Source organism: Myotis nattereri (assembly GCF_964212035.1).
Source record: "Myotis nattereri genome assembly, chromosome: 1".
Taxonomy (NCBI): Eukaryota; Metazoa; Chordata; class Mammalia; order Chiroptera; family Vespertilionidae; genus Myotis; species Myotis nattereri.
This window is the reverse complement of record NC_138075.1, coordinates 168417233-168438186: the sequence shown is the minus strand read 5'-3', so window position 1 is coordinate 168438186 and position 20954 is coordinate 168417233. Positions and strand designations below refer to the sequence as shown.

General features: G+C 37.2%; 1 protein-coding gene across 1 annotated transcript in view; it reads left to right on the top strand.

Annotated features, from left to right (window-relative positions):
• The window catches only part of GRID2 (glutamate ionotropic receptor delta type subunit 2), a 1380265-nt gene that overhangs the window by 1016323 nt on the left and 342988 nt on the right, over positions 1 to 20954 (top strand). Inside the window, exon 10 of the mRNA XM_081109363.1 lies at positions 2454 to 2651. Coding sequence (XP_080965489.1) covers positions 2454 to 2651 — 198 coding nt within the window. The remainder of the gene's footprint in view (positions 1 to 2453; positions 2652 to 20954) is intronic.

The window sequence follows — 20954 nt, the reverse complement described above, 5'->3', positions numbered from 1 at the left end:
CAATTGCAAAATACCCTTTAAACATAATAAGCATGTTTATAATATGCATCTGAAAATTTAGTGTCTGAGTTCTCAAAGATCTATTTCTGTTGGATATTATTTCTGCTGGTTCTCTATATGAAATGCAATCTCCTTTTATATGATATCTTGGACTTTTGTTTTGAACAACTATTTAAAGCAGGGGTGGGGGATGGCTGGCCCAAGGGCCATATAAGGCCCACAAAAATCACTTGGTCTGGCCCTGCCAAGGCATTAGAGGTGAGTTAATTAAAAGTTTGACCACATAGAGCAGGCTAATTTTTAAGTTGGTAATTTTGTAGGGCCCACAAATGATGTTAGAAATATCCAAATGGCCCTTGGCAGAAAAATGGTTCCCTACCCCTGAAATTTTAAGGGAATAAAGTATGACCTAAAATGAAGATACTTTCTTCCAGAGAGGATTGTGTTTTATTTTGTCATGCATCTGGAGTCTCTACAAGTCTCATGTCAACTCAAATTGCATTAAAATCTGAGACAAATTATGTTATCCTTATCCTAGATTTTAATTCATAGGTTGAAAAATTCAAGGTCACAGGAGATAAAGTTGAAGTAAGTAATTATGATGCCTTCCTCTTCTGTAACGTGTTGTGTGACCTTGAGTTGAAACTTTTGTTTCTGATTTTTCTTATCTGTTAAAATAGTACAAAGTGGGTTAACCCAAAATGGTGATTTTCCTTTTCTCTCAGAGTCTATTTTCTTCCTCTGGTGTTTTGTTTGTCCCAGTTATGTTGTACATTGCTTTTGTTTTGCTTTATATTTTTTGAGTACATGACTTTTCCTAATACTAGGTTAAAATTATTTTGAAAGTGGTACTCATGAGTTTTTACCATATCTCTCACTATGTTGAGTAGCTGCTCAATGCATGTTAAACAGATGAGTCAATGAATGAGCAAACTTTGAAATAGGTGCACAGATAAAAATGATTAAACCAAGCTTAGTATTGTTGCCTTAGAAAAGGAACAAATTTCTTTTCTATTACAGGTTACAAAACTTTACTGACAGTTATATAAGCGTATAGCACATACAACTATGTACAGTACGTAATACTTGATAATAATAAATGACTATGTTACTTGTTTATGCACTTGCTATAATATACGTATTATTATTTTATAGTGAACTCCATGCACTTATATAAAATATGTTTTCTGTATAAGAGTATGCTACGTTATACCTGCAGCAGCCTCATACATCTTGTATTTACCAAGTGTGTTGATTGTATCATTTTTTCTTGTGCTTGATTTAATTTTGTGTTGTTTTGTACAGTAACATACCATACAGGCTTGTAGCCTAGGAGCGATAGGCTGTACCATATAGCCTAGGTATGTAATAGGCTAGACCAGTGGTCGGCAAACCACAGCTCGCGAGCCACGTGCGGCTCTTTGGTCCCTTGAGTGTGGCTCTTCCACAAAATACCACGTGCGGGCACGCACGTACAATGTGATTGAAACTTCGTGGCCCATGCGCAGAAGTCGGTTTTCAGCCTGGGCGAGTATATTTTGAAGAAGTGGCGTTAGAAGAAGTGAGGGGTGTCAGTCTGTCAGGCAACTTGAGAGGCAGCGCAGGCGGGCAGCGGGATACGCAGCGCGGGGGAGGAGCATGCCATTCAATACATGAGTTGAGGATGGGAGAGTTGGAAGGGGTCGACCTCAGCAAACTTACCTCAATCAGATTGAGGACATTTTTAGCAAAGGCCAGTTTAGGAGTACCCTAATTTAATTAAGTTAATAATAATGTACCTACCTATATATTTAAGTTTAAAAAATTTGGCTCTCAAAAGAAATTTCATGCCGAAACCGGTTTGGCTCAGTGGATAGAGCGTCGGCCTGCGGACTGAAAGGTCCCAGGTTCGATTCCGGCCAAGGGCATGTACCTGGGTTGCGGGCACATCCCCAATAGGAGATGTGCAGGAGGCAGCTGATCAATGTTTCTCTCTCATCGATGTTTCTAACTCTCTATCTCTCTCCCTTCTTCTCTGTAAAAAATCAATAAAATATATTAAAAAAAAAAGAAATTTCAATCATTGTACTGTTGATATTTGGCTCTGTTGACTAATGAGTTTGCCGACCACTGGGCTATACCATTGAGGTCTGTGTAGGTACAGTTTATGATGTTGGAACAATGACAAAACTGGTTAAGGACATATGTCTCAGAGCATATGCCTGTCATTAAGTGTTATGTCTATAATTAAATGAGAGCTGACAAGAAATTGGGTAATTAAACATTGTTTAGTAATATGCTACATTAACAACACAAAACTTATATTAACAACACACAAGTTCTATTTCTAAGTTAATTATCTCAAAGTGAAAAAGCAATTTTTAGACTATAAGCAACACTCTTAGAAGAATTAACCTTTGCTTTTTAAGAAGCAATATAGATTGACATCACAGATATCTCTTATTTCCCTGCAGGAAGAACCTTTTGTAATGGTCTCTGAAAATGTCCTGGGTAAGCCCAAGAAATACCAGGGCTTCTCCATTGATGTTTTGGATGCCTTATCTAACTATCTGGGATTTAACTATGATATTTATGTTGCACCGGATCACAAATATGGAAGCCCACAGGAAGATGGAACATGGAATGGCTTAGTAGGAGAACTAGTCTTTAAGGTAAGCATTTACTTTGTTATTTATCTACGATGTATCTAAAGGTTGAACTATAACCCGGGAAGCTAATTTAATATAAAATAAATGCAAAGCGAAGTATTAAGTGGTGGTGTTGAATGCCAAAGTCTTAGCCAATACTATTTTATGATCTTTGTTGAAAGAAAAATTAATGACAAAACAAAGCTAGACTTTAGAGTATTTCCTACTAGAGGCTCAGTGCACGAATTTGTGCACAGTTGGAGTCCCTCAGCCTGGCTGTGATCAAGGCCTATCAGGGGGGCCAGCTGGCCAGCAGGAGGTTGGCTGTGGGGGCACACTGATCACCAGGGGGCAGCTCCTGCATTGAGCATCTGCCCCCTGATGGTCAGTACACATCATAGCGACTGGTCAACTATTTGTTCTGGTCATTTGGTCTTAACAGTTGCTTAGGTTTTTATATATATAGACTAGAGGCCCAGTGCACAAAAATTTGTGCACTCGGGGGGAGGGGGCGTCCCTCAGCCTGGCCTGTGCCCTCTTGCAGTCTGGAACCCCTCGGGGGATGACCACCTGCTGGCTTAGGCTCGCTCCCCAGGGGATTGGGCCTAAGATAGCAATCAGACATCCCTCTGGCAGCCTGGCAGCCCTCGGGGGATGTCCACTTGCCAGCGGGGAGCAGGCCTAAAACTGCAGTCGGACATCCTTAGCGCTGCTGAGGAGGCTGGAGAGGCTCTCACCACCACCGCTGTACTGGCAGCCATCAGCCTGTGGCTGAGCAGAGCTCCTCCCATGTGAGAGTGCCCTGACCACCAGAGGGCAGCACCTGCATTGAGTGTCTGCCCCCTGTGGTCAGTGTGTGTCTTAGTGACCAGTCATTCCCAGTCCTTCTGCTGTTAGGGTCAGTTTGCATATTACCCTTTTACTATATAGGATAGACACCTGGTGCACGGGTGGGGGCCAGCTGGTTTGCCCTGAAGGGTGTCCCGGATCAGGGTGGGGGTCCCGCTTGGGTGCCTGGCCAGCCTGGATGAGGGGATGATGGCTGTTTGCAGCTGGCCACACCCCCTTCAGGGGTGCCTGGCCAGTCTGGGTGAGGGGCTGAGGGCTGTTTTCAGGCTGGCGGGTGACTGAAGCTCCCAACCTCTCCTTTTTTGCTTTTTTTTTTATTCTGGGATTTATTTACCTTCTATGGCTGTCACTGGAGCTGAGAGCCGGCTTTAGCTCTGAGGCTCAGCTCCAGCTCTGAGACCTTGGCTGCTTAAAACAGGTATCTGGGCTTTGTTTAGCTTCTATAATTGAAACACTGTTGCAATTCCAGCTCTGAAGCCCGGCTGGCTGAAAGCAGGTTTCTGGGGATTGTATAGCTTCTATAATTGCAACATAGTTGCTTAGAGTGCAGCTCAGAGCTGGGCGGTGGCAGGTAGGGAACCTTGGCTTCCTCCATCACTGGAGCAAGCAAGCCTCCTGTTCTCTTCAGCTGCCTGGCTGCCGGCCGCCATCTTGGTTGGCAGTTAATTTGCATATCACCCTGATTAGCCAATGGGAAGCATGATGGAAGTATGGTTAATTACCATGTTTGTCTATTATTAGATAGGATGATAGAAATGTATCTAGAACAGTTATGGCGAACCTATGACATGCGTGTCAGAGGTGACACGCGAACTCATTTTTTTTGGTTGATTTTTCTTTGTTAAATGGCATCTAAATATATAAAATAAATATCAAAAATATGTCTTTGTTTTACTATGGTTGCAAATATCAAAAAAATTCTATATGTGACACGGCACCAGAATTAAGTTAGGGTTTTTCAAAATGCTGACACGCCGAGCTCAAAAGGTTCACCATCACTGATCTAGAACAAAGACTTACCTTTGCCAAATTTATACTTCAAACATTTTGTCAGTATATGGTACATGATGAAGTCACAATGCAATTTACAAACATAATTCATGTCATTGTTTTCTTTTAAAAACACAGTGTTATTTGTAAAAACTAAATAAAATCCTGATCACTTAAGAACTAATCATTTTTACTTTTAGGTTATAAATATATGAATAAGGTAAATCTATTTTTATTGATATTTTTTTCCTTAGCCTTTAAATTATTGGAGAGGTGTTTAAATTTCTGTCTTTTTATTTTTAAACATTTTAAAAGTATCTTAATTGTTGAAAATTATACAGATATACCCCTTTTTTCCCCATTGATCCATTCTAGCCCACTCCCTCCACCCTCTCCCCCTGTCCCAGGCCTTCACCACACTATTGTCTGTGTCCATGGGTTATACATATATGCATATAACTTCTTTGGTTAATCACCAACCCTGCCACCCCCACCCCTGCCTTCCCTCTGAGATTCATCAGTCTGTTCCATGCTTTTCTCTGATTGGCTTATTTCACTTGGCATAATATTCTCCAGGTCCCTACATGCTGTCTCAAAGGATAAATGTAAGTTATGAAACCATAAAAATCCTGGAAGAAAACATAAACTTCTCTATGTCTTAATCTTTATTACTGTAGATTTGTCTTATTTTTTTAAGTTCTTTTATTAATTCATACACATTTGTAATTGTTAAGTCTTCCTGGTTAATTGTTAAATAGTCAGGTTTAGGTCTATGATTTATTATTTGATTTATATGTGTCCTAATTTCTTCCTAAGTTCCTTCTTTTCTTCCTTTCCTTGGGACTAATTGAATGTTTTTAGTGTTTCTTTTTTTTCTTTCTCTCTTTTGGCTTTTTAGCTGTATTTCTTTGTAGTTTTATTTGTCTGTGGTTAGAACATAATATGCATTCTTAACTTATCACATTCTATCTAGATATATTATACTACTTCAGATTTAAAAAGTAATAAACTTACAGCGATGTGATTCAATTTACACCCACCTTATCCTTTGTGCTATTGCTGCCATACATTTATATTTTATGAACTCCACAGAAAATGTCATAGTCTTTTATCTAAACAATCATTTGTCTTTCAAAGGTACAAATAGGGAACTAAAGACAGTGCAAGAGTAGCCCTTCCTTCCTCCTGCTGCTGGCACTGGCTTCCCTCTGGCACCTGGGCCTTGGGCTTTCCTCCGGCACAGGGACTCAGGCTTGTCTCTGGCCACCGGCACCTGGGACCCAGGCTTCCCTCGCAGCCCCAGCTTCATCCAGAAGGACTTCCGGAAGGATGTCCGATCTAATTAGCATATTACGCTTTTATTATTATAGATATTCATCACTTTAAAGATGAAATTATATTCTCTTTTGCCAAGTATTTTTTTATGATGAGAAGTTGACCATTATTTATACTTTTGTTTCTTTTTGTTGTTGTTTTGTTTTAGTGTGAAGATTGCCTTTTTAAAATTCTCTTTTCAGTTTTTTAAATCCTTAATTTTTCTTTTTATTGAATTTATTGAGGTAACATTGTTTAAAAAAATTATACAGGTTCAGGTGCACAAGTCTACAACACATCATCTGTACACTGTATTAACTATGCAACAACCCAAGCGAAATCTCCATCCATCACCATTTATCCCCTCTGTACCCTATCCTACCTCATACCTCTTGTCCCGGCAATCACCACATTGTTGTTTGTATCCATAAGTATTTTTCTCTTTCTTTATTTTTATTTTTGCTCAGTCCTCCTCCTAATTCAGCACCCCCTCCCATAGCTGTCAGCATGCTCTCATCTATGAGTCTGTCTCTATTTTGTTTGCTAGTTTATTTTGCTCATTAGATTCCACATGTGAGTGAAATCATGTGGTACTTGTCTTTCTCTCATTGCTTTATTTCACTTAGCATAATACTCTCTAGATCCATCTATGCTGTAGCAAAGGGTAAGATTCCTTGTTATTTATGGCCCAGTAGTATTTTACAGTGTAAATGTACAACCTCTTTGTATTTTTTTAATTAAATCTTTATTGTTCAGATTATTACAATTATTCCTCTTTTTCCCCCCCATATCTCCCCTCCACGCGGTTCCCACCCCACTCTCTGCCCTTACCCACTCCCCACTGTCCTCATCCATAGGTGTACAATTTTTGTCTAGTCTCTTCCCACACCCCCACACCCCTTTCCCCCCTGAGAATAGCCAGTCCACTCCCTTTCTATGTCCCTGATTCTATTATGTTCACCAGTTTATTCTGTTCATCACATTATTTATTCACTTGATTTTTAGATTCACTTGTTGATATATGTGCATTTGTTGTTCATAATTTGTATCTTTACTTTTTTCTTCTTCTTCCTCTTCTTAAAGGATACCTTTCAGCATTTCATGTAATACTGGTTTGGTGGTGATAAACTCCTTTAGCTTTTCCTTATCTGTGAAGCTCTTTATCTGACCTTCAATTTTGAATGATAGCTTTGCTGGGTAAAGTAATCTTGGTTGTAGGTTCTTGGTATTCATCACTTTGAATATTTCTTGCCACTCCCTTCTGGCCTGCAAAGTTTCTGTTGAGAAATCAGCTGACAATCGTATGGGTATTCCCTTGTAGGTAACTGAGTTTCTTTCTCTTGCTGCTTTTAAGATTCTCTCTTTGTCTTTTGCTCTTGGCATTTTAATTATGATGTGTCTTGGTGTGGTCCTCTTTGGATTCCTTTTGTTTGGGGTTCTCTGCGCTTCCTGGACTTATAAGTCTATATCTTTCACCAGGTGGGGGAAGTTTTCTGTCATTATTTCTTCAAATAGGTTTTCAATATCTTGCTCTCTCTCTTCTTCTGGCACCCCCATAATTCTGATGTTGGTACGCTTGAAGTTGTCCCAGAGGCTCCTTACACTATCTTCATATTTTTGGATTCTTTTTTCTTTTTTTTTTTCCAGTTGGTTGTTTTTTGCTTCTTCAAAAGTCTTTGACTTGATTCTTGTGATCCTCTAATCTGCTGTTGGAACTCTGTATAATATTCTTTATTTCAGTCAGTGTATGCTTAATTTCTAGTTGGTCCTTTTTCATAACCTCGAGGGTCTCACTAGATTTCTTGAGGGTCTCACTAAATTTATCAGCAGTTTCTAGAAAATTCTTGAAAAACCTTATAAGTGTGGTTTTGAACTCTATATCCAATAGTTTGCTTTCCTCCATTTCTGTCATTTGTGACCTGTATCTTTGTCTATGCATTTTTTATGCTTCCCTATGTTGATAGAGTGGCTTTCTGTGCTAGGTGTCCTATAGGGCCCAGTGGCTCAGCCTCCCCAATTACCAGAGGTGGACACTCTTGGTGCACCCCTTTGTGGTCTTTGTGCACAGTCTTGTTGTAGTTAAGCCTTTATTGTGGTAAGAATCCAATAAGAAACATGAAAAGTTTCTGAGTTCATATGATTATTCCACAGAGATTTCCAGGGGTGTCACTAGGGCTTCAGAGTTGGTCAATTTCATGTTAAAGGGCTTCCTCATTAAAACTAGTTGTCAACGTTTTAGTACATACATAATTTTTAGAGAAGAAATTACAGCCAGAGAGAGCGCATGATTGCCTAAATGTGTATATGGAGTCTATTCAAAAACTAAAAATAGAGCAAAGTCTCCTCCACTTCTTATGTACCTTACTGCTTTTATAACTTTCTGCAATTAATGTGTCCTTAAAATTTATGAGAACACAGGTATGGCCAAAAGATGTTTCAGTGTGAAATAGATAAATGAGAGCTATGTTCTGCTCAGTACAGGAGCAACTGTTACGGTTGACTTAATGTGACTGATAAATTATATTCTCCTGGTTAAAGGGGCAAAATGGTAAGAAGACCACAGAAAACTTTATAGAGGAAATAAAAAGGATATCAGACTTAGAATAGAAGTACAAAAAACTAAGGAAAATATAAATGGCACTAAGAGCTAGCCAGCTGGGTGTAGTATTATTTACTTCCTTTTTTGGGTAGCATTCTTTTAAGTCAGCAGCTTTCAAAATAATACCTTAGGTATTAGAAGACTTTCCAAGGGACAAAACAGTACAGATAGCTTAATAGGAAGTAAATTTCCATATTCTCAGTTTCTATAAATAATCTTTCCTTAAAATGATGTGCCTGAAAACATGACCCTGGTGTTTCTTATTTTCCTTAGCCATTGTACATTAGCTTCTTTTACTTTATAAAATAAGGGCATCTCTTTTGTGCATGAAAAATCTTCTTACAATATGTGGTTCTTAGTGCAAATATTCTCTGAAGCACCTAAGGGACAATGGAAACACTGGTGTTGCTTTATAACTCATATCATTTCATGTAAAAATATAATGAACGAAAGATAGAAGAACTTAATTTGTCAAATGCTAGATCATTAAAAATGTTTGTTGATGATAGGTCACAAGGACTTTCTACATATTGCATGGAAATATTTCAAGGAATTGAGTGGCATGGCTAAAAAACAAACAAATAAATAAGGTAGGGCTTACCTTCAAGATTAGATTGCTATAAGTTTGTTATTTTATAGAAGCCTTATTCATGTAAAAGAATAGATGAAAGTGGAAAGGGTTTCCTCATTTATATAGTTGACATGAAGTTCAGCAACTCTTAATTTTAAAAAGTAAATATATTTCCATCATAGATATTCTAATTTTTTAATGCATTCAACATAGAAAACATATTTACTTAGGGATTTTATAAATATTTTTAAAGGCATACCAATTAATGCCATGGGCAAGTGTGAATAAGATAATGACATCTATAACAAACACGTTTAATTGATGGTCTCTGTGCTATGTGCTATGTTAGGCACTGGAGACACAAAGATAAATAAAACATGGTTCTTCCCCTTAAATATCTCTTAGCTCAATGGGAAGCACAGGCATTAAACTAGATAATTATAGCACAGTGCAGAAAGTGTAATGCTAGAGGCATGAATGGAACACTGAGAAAGCCCTAGAGATAAAAAAAAAAAAAGGTTAAACTTTCCAAAGAAGGAAATATGTATGGATATTGCAGAATAATAAGTGGTAAACATCTGGGTAAAATGGGATTGGCAGAAAGCAAAGAATGTTTACTGACAGACAAAAAAAATGTAAGCAAAAGCAGAAAGGTGAAAAATAGCATAAGAGGTCTTTGTAGCATTCCAATGAAGAAGTGATGAAGTGATGAAACTGTATCCTAAAGTACTAATAATATGAATGGAGTGAAAAAGTATGATATTAAAGACATAAAGGAGGTAGGATTAATAGAATTTAGTGACTAAGGTGAAGGAAGATTCAAGGATAATTTATAAGTGTATGTATGTAATAGTAAATTCACAATAAGTGTATGATGTATAACTCATCATAAAGAAGATTGCTAAGAAAGATCTAGACAGGAAAGGGATAAAATCAGTTTAGAGTAGAATGAATTGGATGTGTCAGGGGAAGATTCACAAATATCTAGGACTCTAAAGCTCAACAAAAGGCCCAATAAGAAATATACATTTGGGAGTCATCAGCCTAGGAATGTGGTTGATAGCATGAATGCACATGAGATTATTGAAAAGAAAACATACAGTGAGATTATTAGACTGATTTTAAAATGAAGCCAAAGAAATACACCATTTAAGAATTGACAGAAAAAAAGTTTGTGAAGAAAAAACAATTGAGAATAAATAGTCAAAGAATAGCTGAACATGGGAGAAAAGGTCAGTTAGGATAAAAGAGTTTCAAAAACAAAGTTATGACTAGCAATGTCCAAAATATCTGCCATAAAACCTTTCAAATGTCCACTAAATTGGCTCTTTGGAAGTTTTGGGTGACTTAAGCCTGAACTGCTTTGGTAGCACAGTGGGGAAAGAATGCAGATTGCAAAAGGTTATGGAAAAACTCGGAGTCGCATGCTGTAACAGAACATGTATATATTACTCTTACAGAAAGTTTGGATGGGAAAGAGAAGAGAGAAAGAGATAATATTTGAAGGGGCTATTGATATTGGAGAGTTTTTGTTATTTTTTTTATTTTTCAATTAAGAGAAACCTGAGTATAATTATAAACTGAGGAAAGAAAATAAAGGAAAATTTAATATAAGAAAAGGAAGTTAATATGTGAGAGATAAAGATCCCAGAGAAAATAGAATAAAATCTTAGATTGAGAATTTATTTTGTTGGGATAAATATGTTTCTTTAATCCTGGAAAAATAAAACAAAACATTGTGAGAATGTGTCTGGTAACCCTTAAATCTAGAAGCAAGAGGTTGGAGGGTTGGAGGGTTGAAGGAGATCATATCTCATTGCTTCAAATTTCTTGAAAAAATAGGATATGAAGTCTGTTGACATTAAAGGGGACAATCTCCTGTACTATGTAATAATGTACAGGAGATTGGGAGAGTTAAATATTGGAGGCAGTGATGGTGATGCTAAATCAAAATAGATAAAAGGACGGATCAGTGGTGCTGAGGATTAAGCTGAAGTTTATTTAACACTGCCACTTTTCATTGCTACTAGTCTGCACCATAGTGTCACTTTCTTCAGCTGAAAATAAATGTCCAGTGTAAGAGGATGGAAGATTAAAACATACATATCAGGGTTGAGTAATGGTGGATAAACTTGGCAAGGAAACAGAGATGGAAGAAAAGCTAAAATGTTCAAGGAAGCATGGTCATGACTGGGGAGACAGACCTGGATAAAATTTTAGAAAAATTAATTAGAATGTAAATATAAGGTTGAAAGCGGGTGAAGTAAAAGTGAAGATATGAAAGATTTAGTAAGAGAGAAAGGACTGACCAGAGACTGAAATATAGATGCTGACTTTGTGGGTCCTAACAGAACATTTGAAGAGACAAAAGGAATTGGAGTTTAAAAGGGAGAGAGGCATATTTATAGGAAGGAGGGCTATTCTGTAATGGTGGATACATGATATAATGCATTTGTCAAAACTCACTGAAATATTGAACCCTAATATAAACAATTAACTTTAGTTAGTAATACTGTCTACATTGATTCCATTGTAACAAATGTACCACACTAATGCGAGATGTTAATAACAGGGAAGAGTAGGGTGGAGAGAAAGGGTATGGCATGCCAGGGAAAGGGGAGGGGGGCAGTATATAAGCACTTCCTGTACTTAATGTTCAATTTTTCTGTAAATCAGAACTACTTTAAAAAGATAAAGTCTATTTTTAAAGAATGGCCCACAATGATTTGTTGTAAGAGACATCTGCATTGAGACTGACATTTATTAAGAGGTTGGTAAGTTTGGGGGTGAAGAGGAATATTTAGCCAAGTCTCTAAGTTTTAAATGCATGAGAAGAAAATATTGTGAAATCTATCTAGCGGAGATGATAAGACAAGTACTTCTCAGAAGACATGCATGTAATTAATAAAATACAAGGGAAGTCACATGCATAGAGTCTCATTAATAGAGAGCAGAAATCCAGTATTTGAGAAAACAAATATACTTCATAGTCTCTAGTAAATCATGAAAGTGATAGAAGTAAATTTTCACTCCATGGAAACTCAAAATAAGGATAACCCCACCCCCCAGGGCATCCTGAAGCTCTTGATCTTTTCCTGTGCCTTCTTTGTTCATCCTCATTTCCACTCTATGCTCCTACATATGAATAATAGGCTATTGCTATAGAAGGTCATGGTATTTAGCTGACTGAGTTCATGTCTACACCATCGTAGCTAATGTTATCAATAGAGCCTTTACTGATTCTCCAGTGTCCTTTAATTCATTAGATATTGATTTTTTATTTTCATCTCTACAATGGCTATTCCAAACATTTCACATACTTTTTAAGTTTCCATTTATAGTCCCACTCTCCATCCTCGATACCCTTCTCATCTTTAGTTGTTAAGGCTTATACTTTACTGCAAATACTATGAGAATCTAGTGTGAATTCCTTGTTTTCTTACTCTTCAACCTCAAAATCCTTCCATGTATTCTCTTATCCTTAAAGGCAATGCAAAGACTTTGGATTAGAACAGAACATTAACTGTAGATACCGTTAACACATTTACTAGCCACATGAGCCTATGAGAGTGTTTAACCTTTTTGAATAGCTTTATCCACATCTGTAGAATTGTTGTTGTGATTACCAAGAAAATGAATTCAGGAATTTGTTTCAGGGAAGGCAAATAGCCCTCTTCTTAACAGCAGACTCTGATAGATTGGTAAAATTTTCCTTAGGTTATATATTTTAAAAATGTAATGAGTTCATATATATTTGAAGGAAGACTGACAGGATCTGTTGACAGATTAGATGGGGAAGAGCAAGGAGAAACAGGATTTGCTTATAGATTAGATGAGGAAGAGCAAAGCCAATGACATCTTCTCGCTGAAGGTTTTGTATCTTATCTTTTCAGCCACAGAAGCAGAAAAAGACTTCCTTTGTTCCTATTTTTCCCAGCTCTACTCCCTACATTACTTGTAGCCATGGACATCTTTCACTTGGATTGTAGCTATAGATTTCCAGTTATTCTCCCTTTGTCCACTCTTGACTGCCTTCAGTACATTTTAACACAGCAGTCAGATGATTTAGTCACTCTTCTGCTGAAAGCCATTTGATAACCTTCCCATCCAACTTGGAGTAAAAACCATCCTTAAAATTATTTGCATACTCTGCCCTACTAATTCTCATGTGACCTCCTCTGTTTCTCCCTCACTCCTGTGCTCCAAGCCCACAGTCCTTCTCCCTCTCCCACCACTTGCTGAAACTTGGCCTTTTAAACTTCTTGAACCATCTTCCTAGAATGTTCTTCCCCAGATATCTTTCCCTCCACCTCATATTTCCCCCAGTCTCTGCTGAAAAGTTATTATTAGAGAGGCCTTCCATGGCCAACCTAGTCAAGCAATGTCTGCCCTCTGCACTACCTATCTCCCCTTATCCTGGTTTATTGTTCTTTGTAACAAATATCACCATCTTGCTATGCACCTACTTGTTCATCTTTCCCTCCTAAAATGTAAGCTTAATTGGGGAAAAGAGTTTATACATTTGATGTACCACTGAAACTTTAGTATTTAGAAAATATTTTTACATCAAAGAATGAAAGCAGTCAAGTGATCTTTTATGATATACATTAGATAATAACATTCCTGTTATTAAAATTTTTCAATGGTATCTCATTGTTCTTTAATAAAATCAATCAACCTACTAAGTTTAGCCTTATCTAAAAGAAATTTCCATCTTTATTACAAGGCTAAATTTTGGGCTCTTGCTCTTATAATTTTAAGTTTTTTAATCCACATAGCTCACTATATTCAGTCACTCCCACTTCACTACAATTGAATTGAGAGTGGGATCATTTACTAGCATAAGAACTAAAGAAGGAATAATTGGGTAGAGAGTAGAGAGTCCTGAGGCAAAACTAATATTTTGGAAATGAGTAATGATAGTAATTAACATTTTCAAATAGCTGAGTGCTATTACAAAGCTTTAAGTACTGACTCCTTAAATCCTCACAAATATACTCAAAAATACTTATAAATATATGTAATTATATCCCCATTATGGATATAATAAAACCCAGGCACAGAAGACTAAGTAACTTGCTCAAGGTCACATAGCTAATAAATAGAAGAACTCAAATATGAGTTCAATTTGTTTGACATCAAAGTCCATTCTCTTTACTATGGATACACCTTCCTGGAGCTATCCAAACAGAAAATGAACTAAGTAACTTGATATGAGTCTGGAGTTCAGGTAAGTAACCTGGGTGGTTACATGAGATTATTAAAAAGAAAATATACAGTGAGATTATTAGGCTGATTTTTGGATGAAGCCAAAGAAATACACCATTTAAGAATTGACAGAAGAAAAGTAAAAAACAATTGAGAATAAATAATAAGTCAAAGAATAGCTGAACATGGGAGAAGAGGTCAGTTAGGATAATTAGCAATGAAACTAATTAGCCTAGAATGAAATTGAAGTGCCACTCTTTCTTTACTTTGTTTCTCTTATATCTCAATCTTCCCCATTTTTGTTCCCTTCTCAGTGCTTAAAAACAAGCTCAATTCTCTATCTTAAAAATAATCTTCCCATACTTTCCAAGCTAAATTAATTAGGTGTCTTTGGTTTCAAATGATGGTCCAATTGAAATGAACAGATACTTTAATGGCTTATCACTATCCAGGGATGAGATCCAGGCTCATCTCTTCAGGCCGACATATCTGCTCTCCTCATCTCAGCTCTGCTTTTCATTGTGTTGTCCCAGTTCTCAGACAGGCCCTCCTTTTGTGTCAGCAAAGTGATTTTCAGCAAGTCCAGACTTAGATTTCCTTCTCTAACCATTCTATTATCAACATAGATTCTCACTCTTTTTTTTTTCTAATGCTTACTCAAGCATATGTTTTCTATTGATTTTGAGAGAGAGAGAAAGAGAAGAAAACATCAATGCCAGAGAGAAACATTGATCCCCAACCAGGGATCAAGCTCCCAAACTAGGTATATGCCCTGACTGGGAATCAACCCAAAACCTTTTGGTTCATGTGACCATGCTCCAACCAACTGAGCCACCCAGCCAGGGCCATAGATTCTCTTTATCAACAGTTCCAACAAAGAACCTCAGTTTTATACAGTTTCAGCCCTGAGGTAGCTGGGAGGGCAGTGTTTTCAGCACCAGGGCTGCACCCTATGGCCACCTTGAGCACTTAGGGTAGCAGTAGCTCAGTGTAAACACTTGAAGCAGCATGGGGCAATGCTGATCCCCCAAGGAAGTTGGGATGCTGTTATTAGAAGGGAAAATAAGGGACAGGCAAAAAAAGGTACCTTTCAGAGGCTCAAAAATAATGGTTTACGTTACCTGGATACCAACAGTGGTTACATGGACGCAAATATTTAAATCATTAGCAAATAAAAAAGTGTAATAATTAAACAAGTCATAAAGAGGTTATAAAATCCATAAAAAAATACTAAGACCCCAGAAGGTAATACTATAAAGATATAAATTTAGAATTTTAAAAGAGGAAACTGATAGACAACATAAATCTAAAAGGAAATCTATTGTAGTGGAATAGGGCAATTAATAAGGGTAAAAAAATAAGGTATATATGTAAAATATAAATGGTTAGTGATTTTATAAAGGAAAAGCTATAGCTCTGTGTCAATAGCTTGGAACTATTTTATATGCTGTGTTTTATATTAAAAATATAATATCACTACAATTAGAGTCTCATATTTTAGTCAGCAGTAATCTTGATAGCACTGGCAATTAACACAGATATCTGAGGAAATTAAAAAACATGGTTTGAAAGTGACCAAATAATAATTATTAGCACTTATATAAAGCTAACTGTTGCTGATAAAGTCAACATACTGTGCATTTATTAGCTCTCAGTATACACAACATCCCTATGAGATAGATATTGCAGAAATGAAACAGAGAGAGATAATGGAACTTGCTCATGGTCACTTAGCCAAGTTGTAGTGAGTTCATGATTCAAACTCAGTCAGTTTGAATCCATAGTCCAAGTGCTAAATTCCCTTAGGAGTTTACATAGGGGAACAGAGTTCCAGTGTAAGTTTGGTTTGAAAATCATTTTAATAAACCAAGTTATATGACAGTGATAAAAATATTACTCAGAAACCATTCAGCATAGGTTTTTAAGACCTGTACAAAGAAGGTTCAGATGGAGTTTGGATGGATATGAGTAGAAGACAAAAATAAGATTATATAGAGAAGGATTTGGGGAGTGACTAAATGTATTTGCATCTCTAAACTTCTCAAAATATCTCAATTCTTTCTTAAAAACCTGTCACTTCTCTCTTGTCTAAGAAAAACTGAAACACCTTAGAAGGCATGCATTATTTTCTGCAGTCTGTGTCTCACTTCCCACTTACATTTTGTCACACTCCATATAGATCACATTCAACTTCACTCTGCCTCATTTGTCCTTACTCACTTCATCTTCCTAAATTTTCAACCTTAGTTAAACTCCTGCTTTGCTCCATAAGGCTTTCAAACCATATCCATCTCCTGGTAATCTTGTGTTCTAAAAGCAACTATTTCACTTTTTTTCAAACTAGGTTTTTGAAATATGAGGTTGTAGGTGTAGGTGTAGTTGTAGTTATATGTATAGGTGTAGGTATAGGTGTAGGTATAGCTATAGGTGTAGGTATATAGATATAGAGGCCTTTTTTGCATAGTCCTCTTTTGGAAACCAGAAGGCTGAAGTTTTTTTTTTTTTTTTTTTTTACTTTGTGTACCAAGCAGAATGCCCTATATTCATCCATTTATCCCCACACATTTTTGAATGCATGCAACATTCTGGGCGACGTGCCTAGCATCATAAATTCGAAGGAGTGGAAGACATTGTTCTTGCCTTCAAAGATCTCATAGTGTACAGGGAAGACAAATGTGTAAATAAATAATTAAAACGCAGTTCTATAAATGCCATAGGGTAATACATACAGGGTGCCATGGCAACCCAGGGGCGGAGGGGCAGCCTTTGCCTGAAGAGTTGAAAAGATTTCACAGAAGGGGAGAAATTTGAGCTAGGTCTTGAAGATGAGTGGGAGTGGAAGAGGCAACAATAGGGATAATTATAAAAGCATGTTTGCCATGCTAAAGAGTTTGGACTTGATCATTTAGACTGTGAAAATTATAAAAGATTTAAAGGTTTTTACATAAGAAAAACTGAGATTTAATTTAGCTTTAAGAAAGATAGCCGAGGTAGGGCCAAGGATGCATTGGAGCAAAGAAGGAAAAAGACAAATGGCTTTTCAACAGTCTAGAGAGGAACAAAGGAGTGCCTAAACCAAAACAGTAATGATCGGAGATTAACAAAAAGGATGATTTTGAGGAAACAATATTCTAAGATATAATTACTGGAACTTGAAACTTGGAGGAGGAGATAACGGGGTTGTTGAGGCTCAGTGAGAAATGTATCGGAGGAAAATGAGCAGATGGACAGTCAAGGATAGAAATAGGGGCTACAGAAAGAAAGCAGATTGGAAAAGGGCAACATTGAGATGCAGAGTTTGGCTGTAGACATTTTGCTTTTGTGGTACCGAAAGAGCATCCTAATGGAATTTCCTAGGAGCAATTAGTAAATGTGCACGTGAAACCATGTGAATGTTGTTTATGGCTAACAAACAAAAAAACAAAAGCAGTTTAGGAAATACAGGTATTCCTCTCTATTACAAAAACTAAATTGGGAATGTTGGATTGACATGAATATCATGCACAAAATGGTTATTTATGTAAGGCCCTACATTATTGGACTTGAGCCTGGATAAGGAGGATAGGCATAGTTATTTTAGCTACTAGGAGAGACAGAAAAGGCTAGAGGGAGGAGAGAGCCCCCTTGGGAAGAAGGTTTTAGGGCAGTGGTCGGCAAACTGCGGCTTGCGAGCCACATGCGGCTCTTTGGCCCCTTGAGTGTGGCTCTTCCACAAAATACCACGTGCGGGTGCGCATGTACAGTGCAATTGAAACTTCGTGGCCCATGCACAGAAGTTGGTATTTTGTGGAAGAGCCACACTCAAGGGACCAAAGAGCCACATGTGGCTCACGAGCCACAGTTTGCCGACCACTGGAGGGGATCCCATCTGCAATGGAAAGGGACATGCTAGGGGCAATTGGGGAGGCATGGGGCATTAAGATAGGCCCATGGAGTTGGGCCTGTCTGGGCCACCAGAACAAGTTTTATGAGGCACAATATTTATCCCTATTCTCATCTCCATTTCCTAAGAAGTTAAGTTTGTAATAATCCCATTACTCTGAAGGAGGCAGAGCTAATTAGTCAGGACAAAGACCAGATGCTGTCTCTTGAGCAAACCACCCACTGAGTTCAGGAGAAGGCAGAATATGAGGAGCTTGTGGATGAAGAGAGTCCTCACTGGGGTGCCTGAAGACTACCAGATAGCCCCATGGTTACAAAAACAAAATCGTTACATATTTTGATTGTATTTTTTCCGTTATTGCAAACCAGTCTTGGAAATATCTATATCCACCAGTAAAACTCACTCACCAAAGAACCCCTCTCCCCCCATACAATTGCCCCCTGATATATGCTCACAAGCCTTGTGAAATAAACACATAGCATTGCAAAGGGAGTCAGGATCAAAATGTGTGAAGAGAAAAGAGGCCATTATGGACCATTTAAATTGGACAATGACTAAGATTTTAATTCTTAAATTAGACTAAACAAGCATTAATGGACTGATTGAGTTTCCCAGAGTATGCCAGCTATAATCAGGCAAAAGTTAAAAAAGTGAATGTGGTCATAGGAATGTATGCTTGTATGTCTGAATGATGTGTGTTCAAAAAGAATCAACTTGATATAAATATCGGATGGGCTGGAGTATAGATGTGGGAAACCACACAACTGTGTATATAAGAAGAAGAGAAAGAAAAAAAATGACCCCAAACACTTGTTGTTTATAGGGAAAGATTTAACACTGATGGAGAAGGAGATCTGTGAAAGGAAATAAATTATGTAGATGCAAATTACTTACTGAATGGTTGTAGGAGCAATTTTCTAAATTTGCAGGTGATATTTAATTGGCAGACATTGCAAACAGTAAGGAGCAATTCAATCAGATAAAGAACTTGAATCGTTAAGCACTTGGTCTAATAGATGGCAAGCACAGATAAGTAGTGCATAATAAGTCTTGAATCAAAGCTAAAGAACGGAGAGTATTTGCCAATGGGTATGATGCATCTAGGAATGGCTCAGGTTTAAAGAAAACTTACAGAAAAAGACAAATAAAAAGTCAGTAAAATGTGTAGAATTTTTAAAAAAATGTGGTGGGTTATAGGATATAAATTAATAGACTACTGAATTAGTCAAAACCAAGGTGATATAAAGACTGCTGCTAAGATGAAAAAAATCTCATAACTCAGGCTACATAAATCCTGCGATCCAATATAAGCTATTGAAATGCCATCTATTACCTGGAATTTCATCTATCTATGGCCATGGTTTGGGGGCAAAAATAATGAGAAAGATAACTTCCAGGTATAAAGAGGAGTGCAGATTTGGGTGAGGATATTCTAAGTAACTTTTAAAGAGCACTTGAACTATGAAATTCTTTATGTACCTATGGATATAATCTTAGGCATTGTGTTTAGATTATATGGCCATATTTATTTAGGATGCTCATTCCATAAAAGAATAGTCTATGTTAGTCTAGAAATTGTAAACAGAGAAATATGCTACAAGTGAAAGAGGATATTAAAAAATGTATCATGGTTGACTGACTAATTAAGAAGAGGTAGAGTCAGCAATTAGGTGCACACTATCTGCTAAATGAGTGAGATTTTGTGAGGCTGAGCTTGAAGGTTTTCCTGAAAGTAGTGACTTTGAAGTCACTGAACTTGGAATCCAGGTTTTGTAAAACACAAGCTCTCAGGGGAAAATATGGGAAATGGGAAGATATTGAAATGGTCTGTATTGTGTGAATGGTAAAGCAAAGTCTGAAAACTTCAGAAATTACTTTAGCAGATAAACAAGGTCTTTTTGTGCTGGGGAATTATTTCTATTGTAATAAATGCTAAATTACTAGCCTCTAGTTGAATCAAGAGATTGGTGTCATTAGATAAAATGAAGTAAGGAGCAAGATTTGGAGAATTTATTAGGTAAATCCATCACATAAAACTTTGTAAATTTGATCATCTCTGAGTTGAGAAACCAAGTGAATCACTTTGTTAGAGAATGTGTTCCGAGGGAAGGCTCTAAATTCTCTAAAATAACAGCCACTTTTAACATCTGGTTTAGTACTTCAGGATCACCTTCATGTCTTTAGTTGTGTACAGTTGGGGGATCCTTCTGTAATGCGATAATTATAGAATGAACCCTATTAGTTAGCTTTCCTGGACATCTTGGTGCTTTGCTATGAATTTTTCCCATTCTGTTGAAATTACATTGCTAGCGTTCCAAGACTAGAATACAAGCCAGCCTGAACTCCCCTCTCTTTAGCTAATAGATGAGATTTCGTTTCCCCCTACTAGGTTAAGAACACCTAGATCCTGGTTGGGAGATTTAATTGTACGCTGTGTTTTATGATGAAATGTTTATAGAATGTAAATTAAAATAGTAATTGCTGTTTGACCCCAGAAAGCTATGCAGTGCAATGATATGGCTGTTCCTATACTGAAGGCATTCTCAGTAGCCCTTTCTTTTGAACAGGTTGTTGTAGGAAAGAAGGTTGTTCTAACAAGTTTATATTCTTTTGGGGCAGTTTTATGTATTGGATCATTTTATGTTTTTCTGCTATGTGAACTAAGTAATAAACATTAGCATTTTTATAGGAAGAAATTGGGCAGCAGAAGTAATTTATCAAGGTCACAGAAGTTGGCATGTCATTTTGACTCCAGGTTCTTCTAAATCTATTTTTATTTGATCATCCTCTCTTCAGATCATTACTTCTGTGTGGGATCACCCTAAGTTTTGGCAGTTGGGGTTCTAAACAAGCCCACAAATTCATGCCCCATAGTGTAGTTGGGATACTGTGCTTGTGCAATGAAAGAGGGCA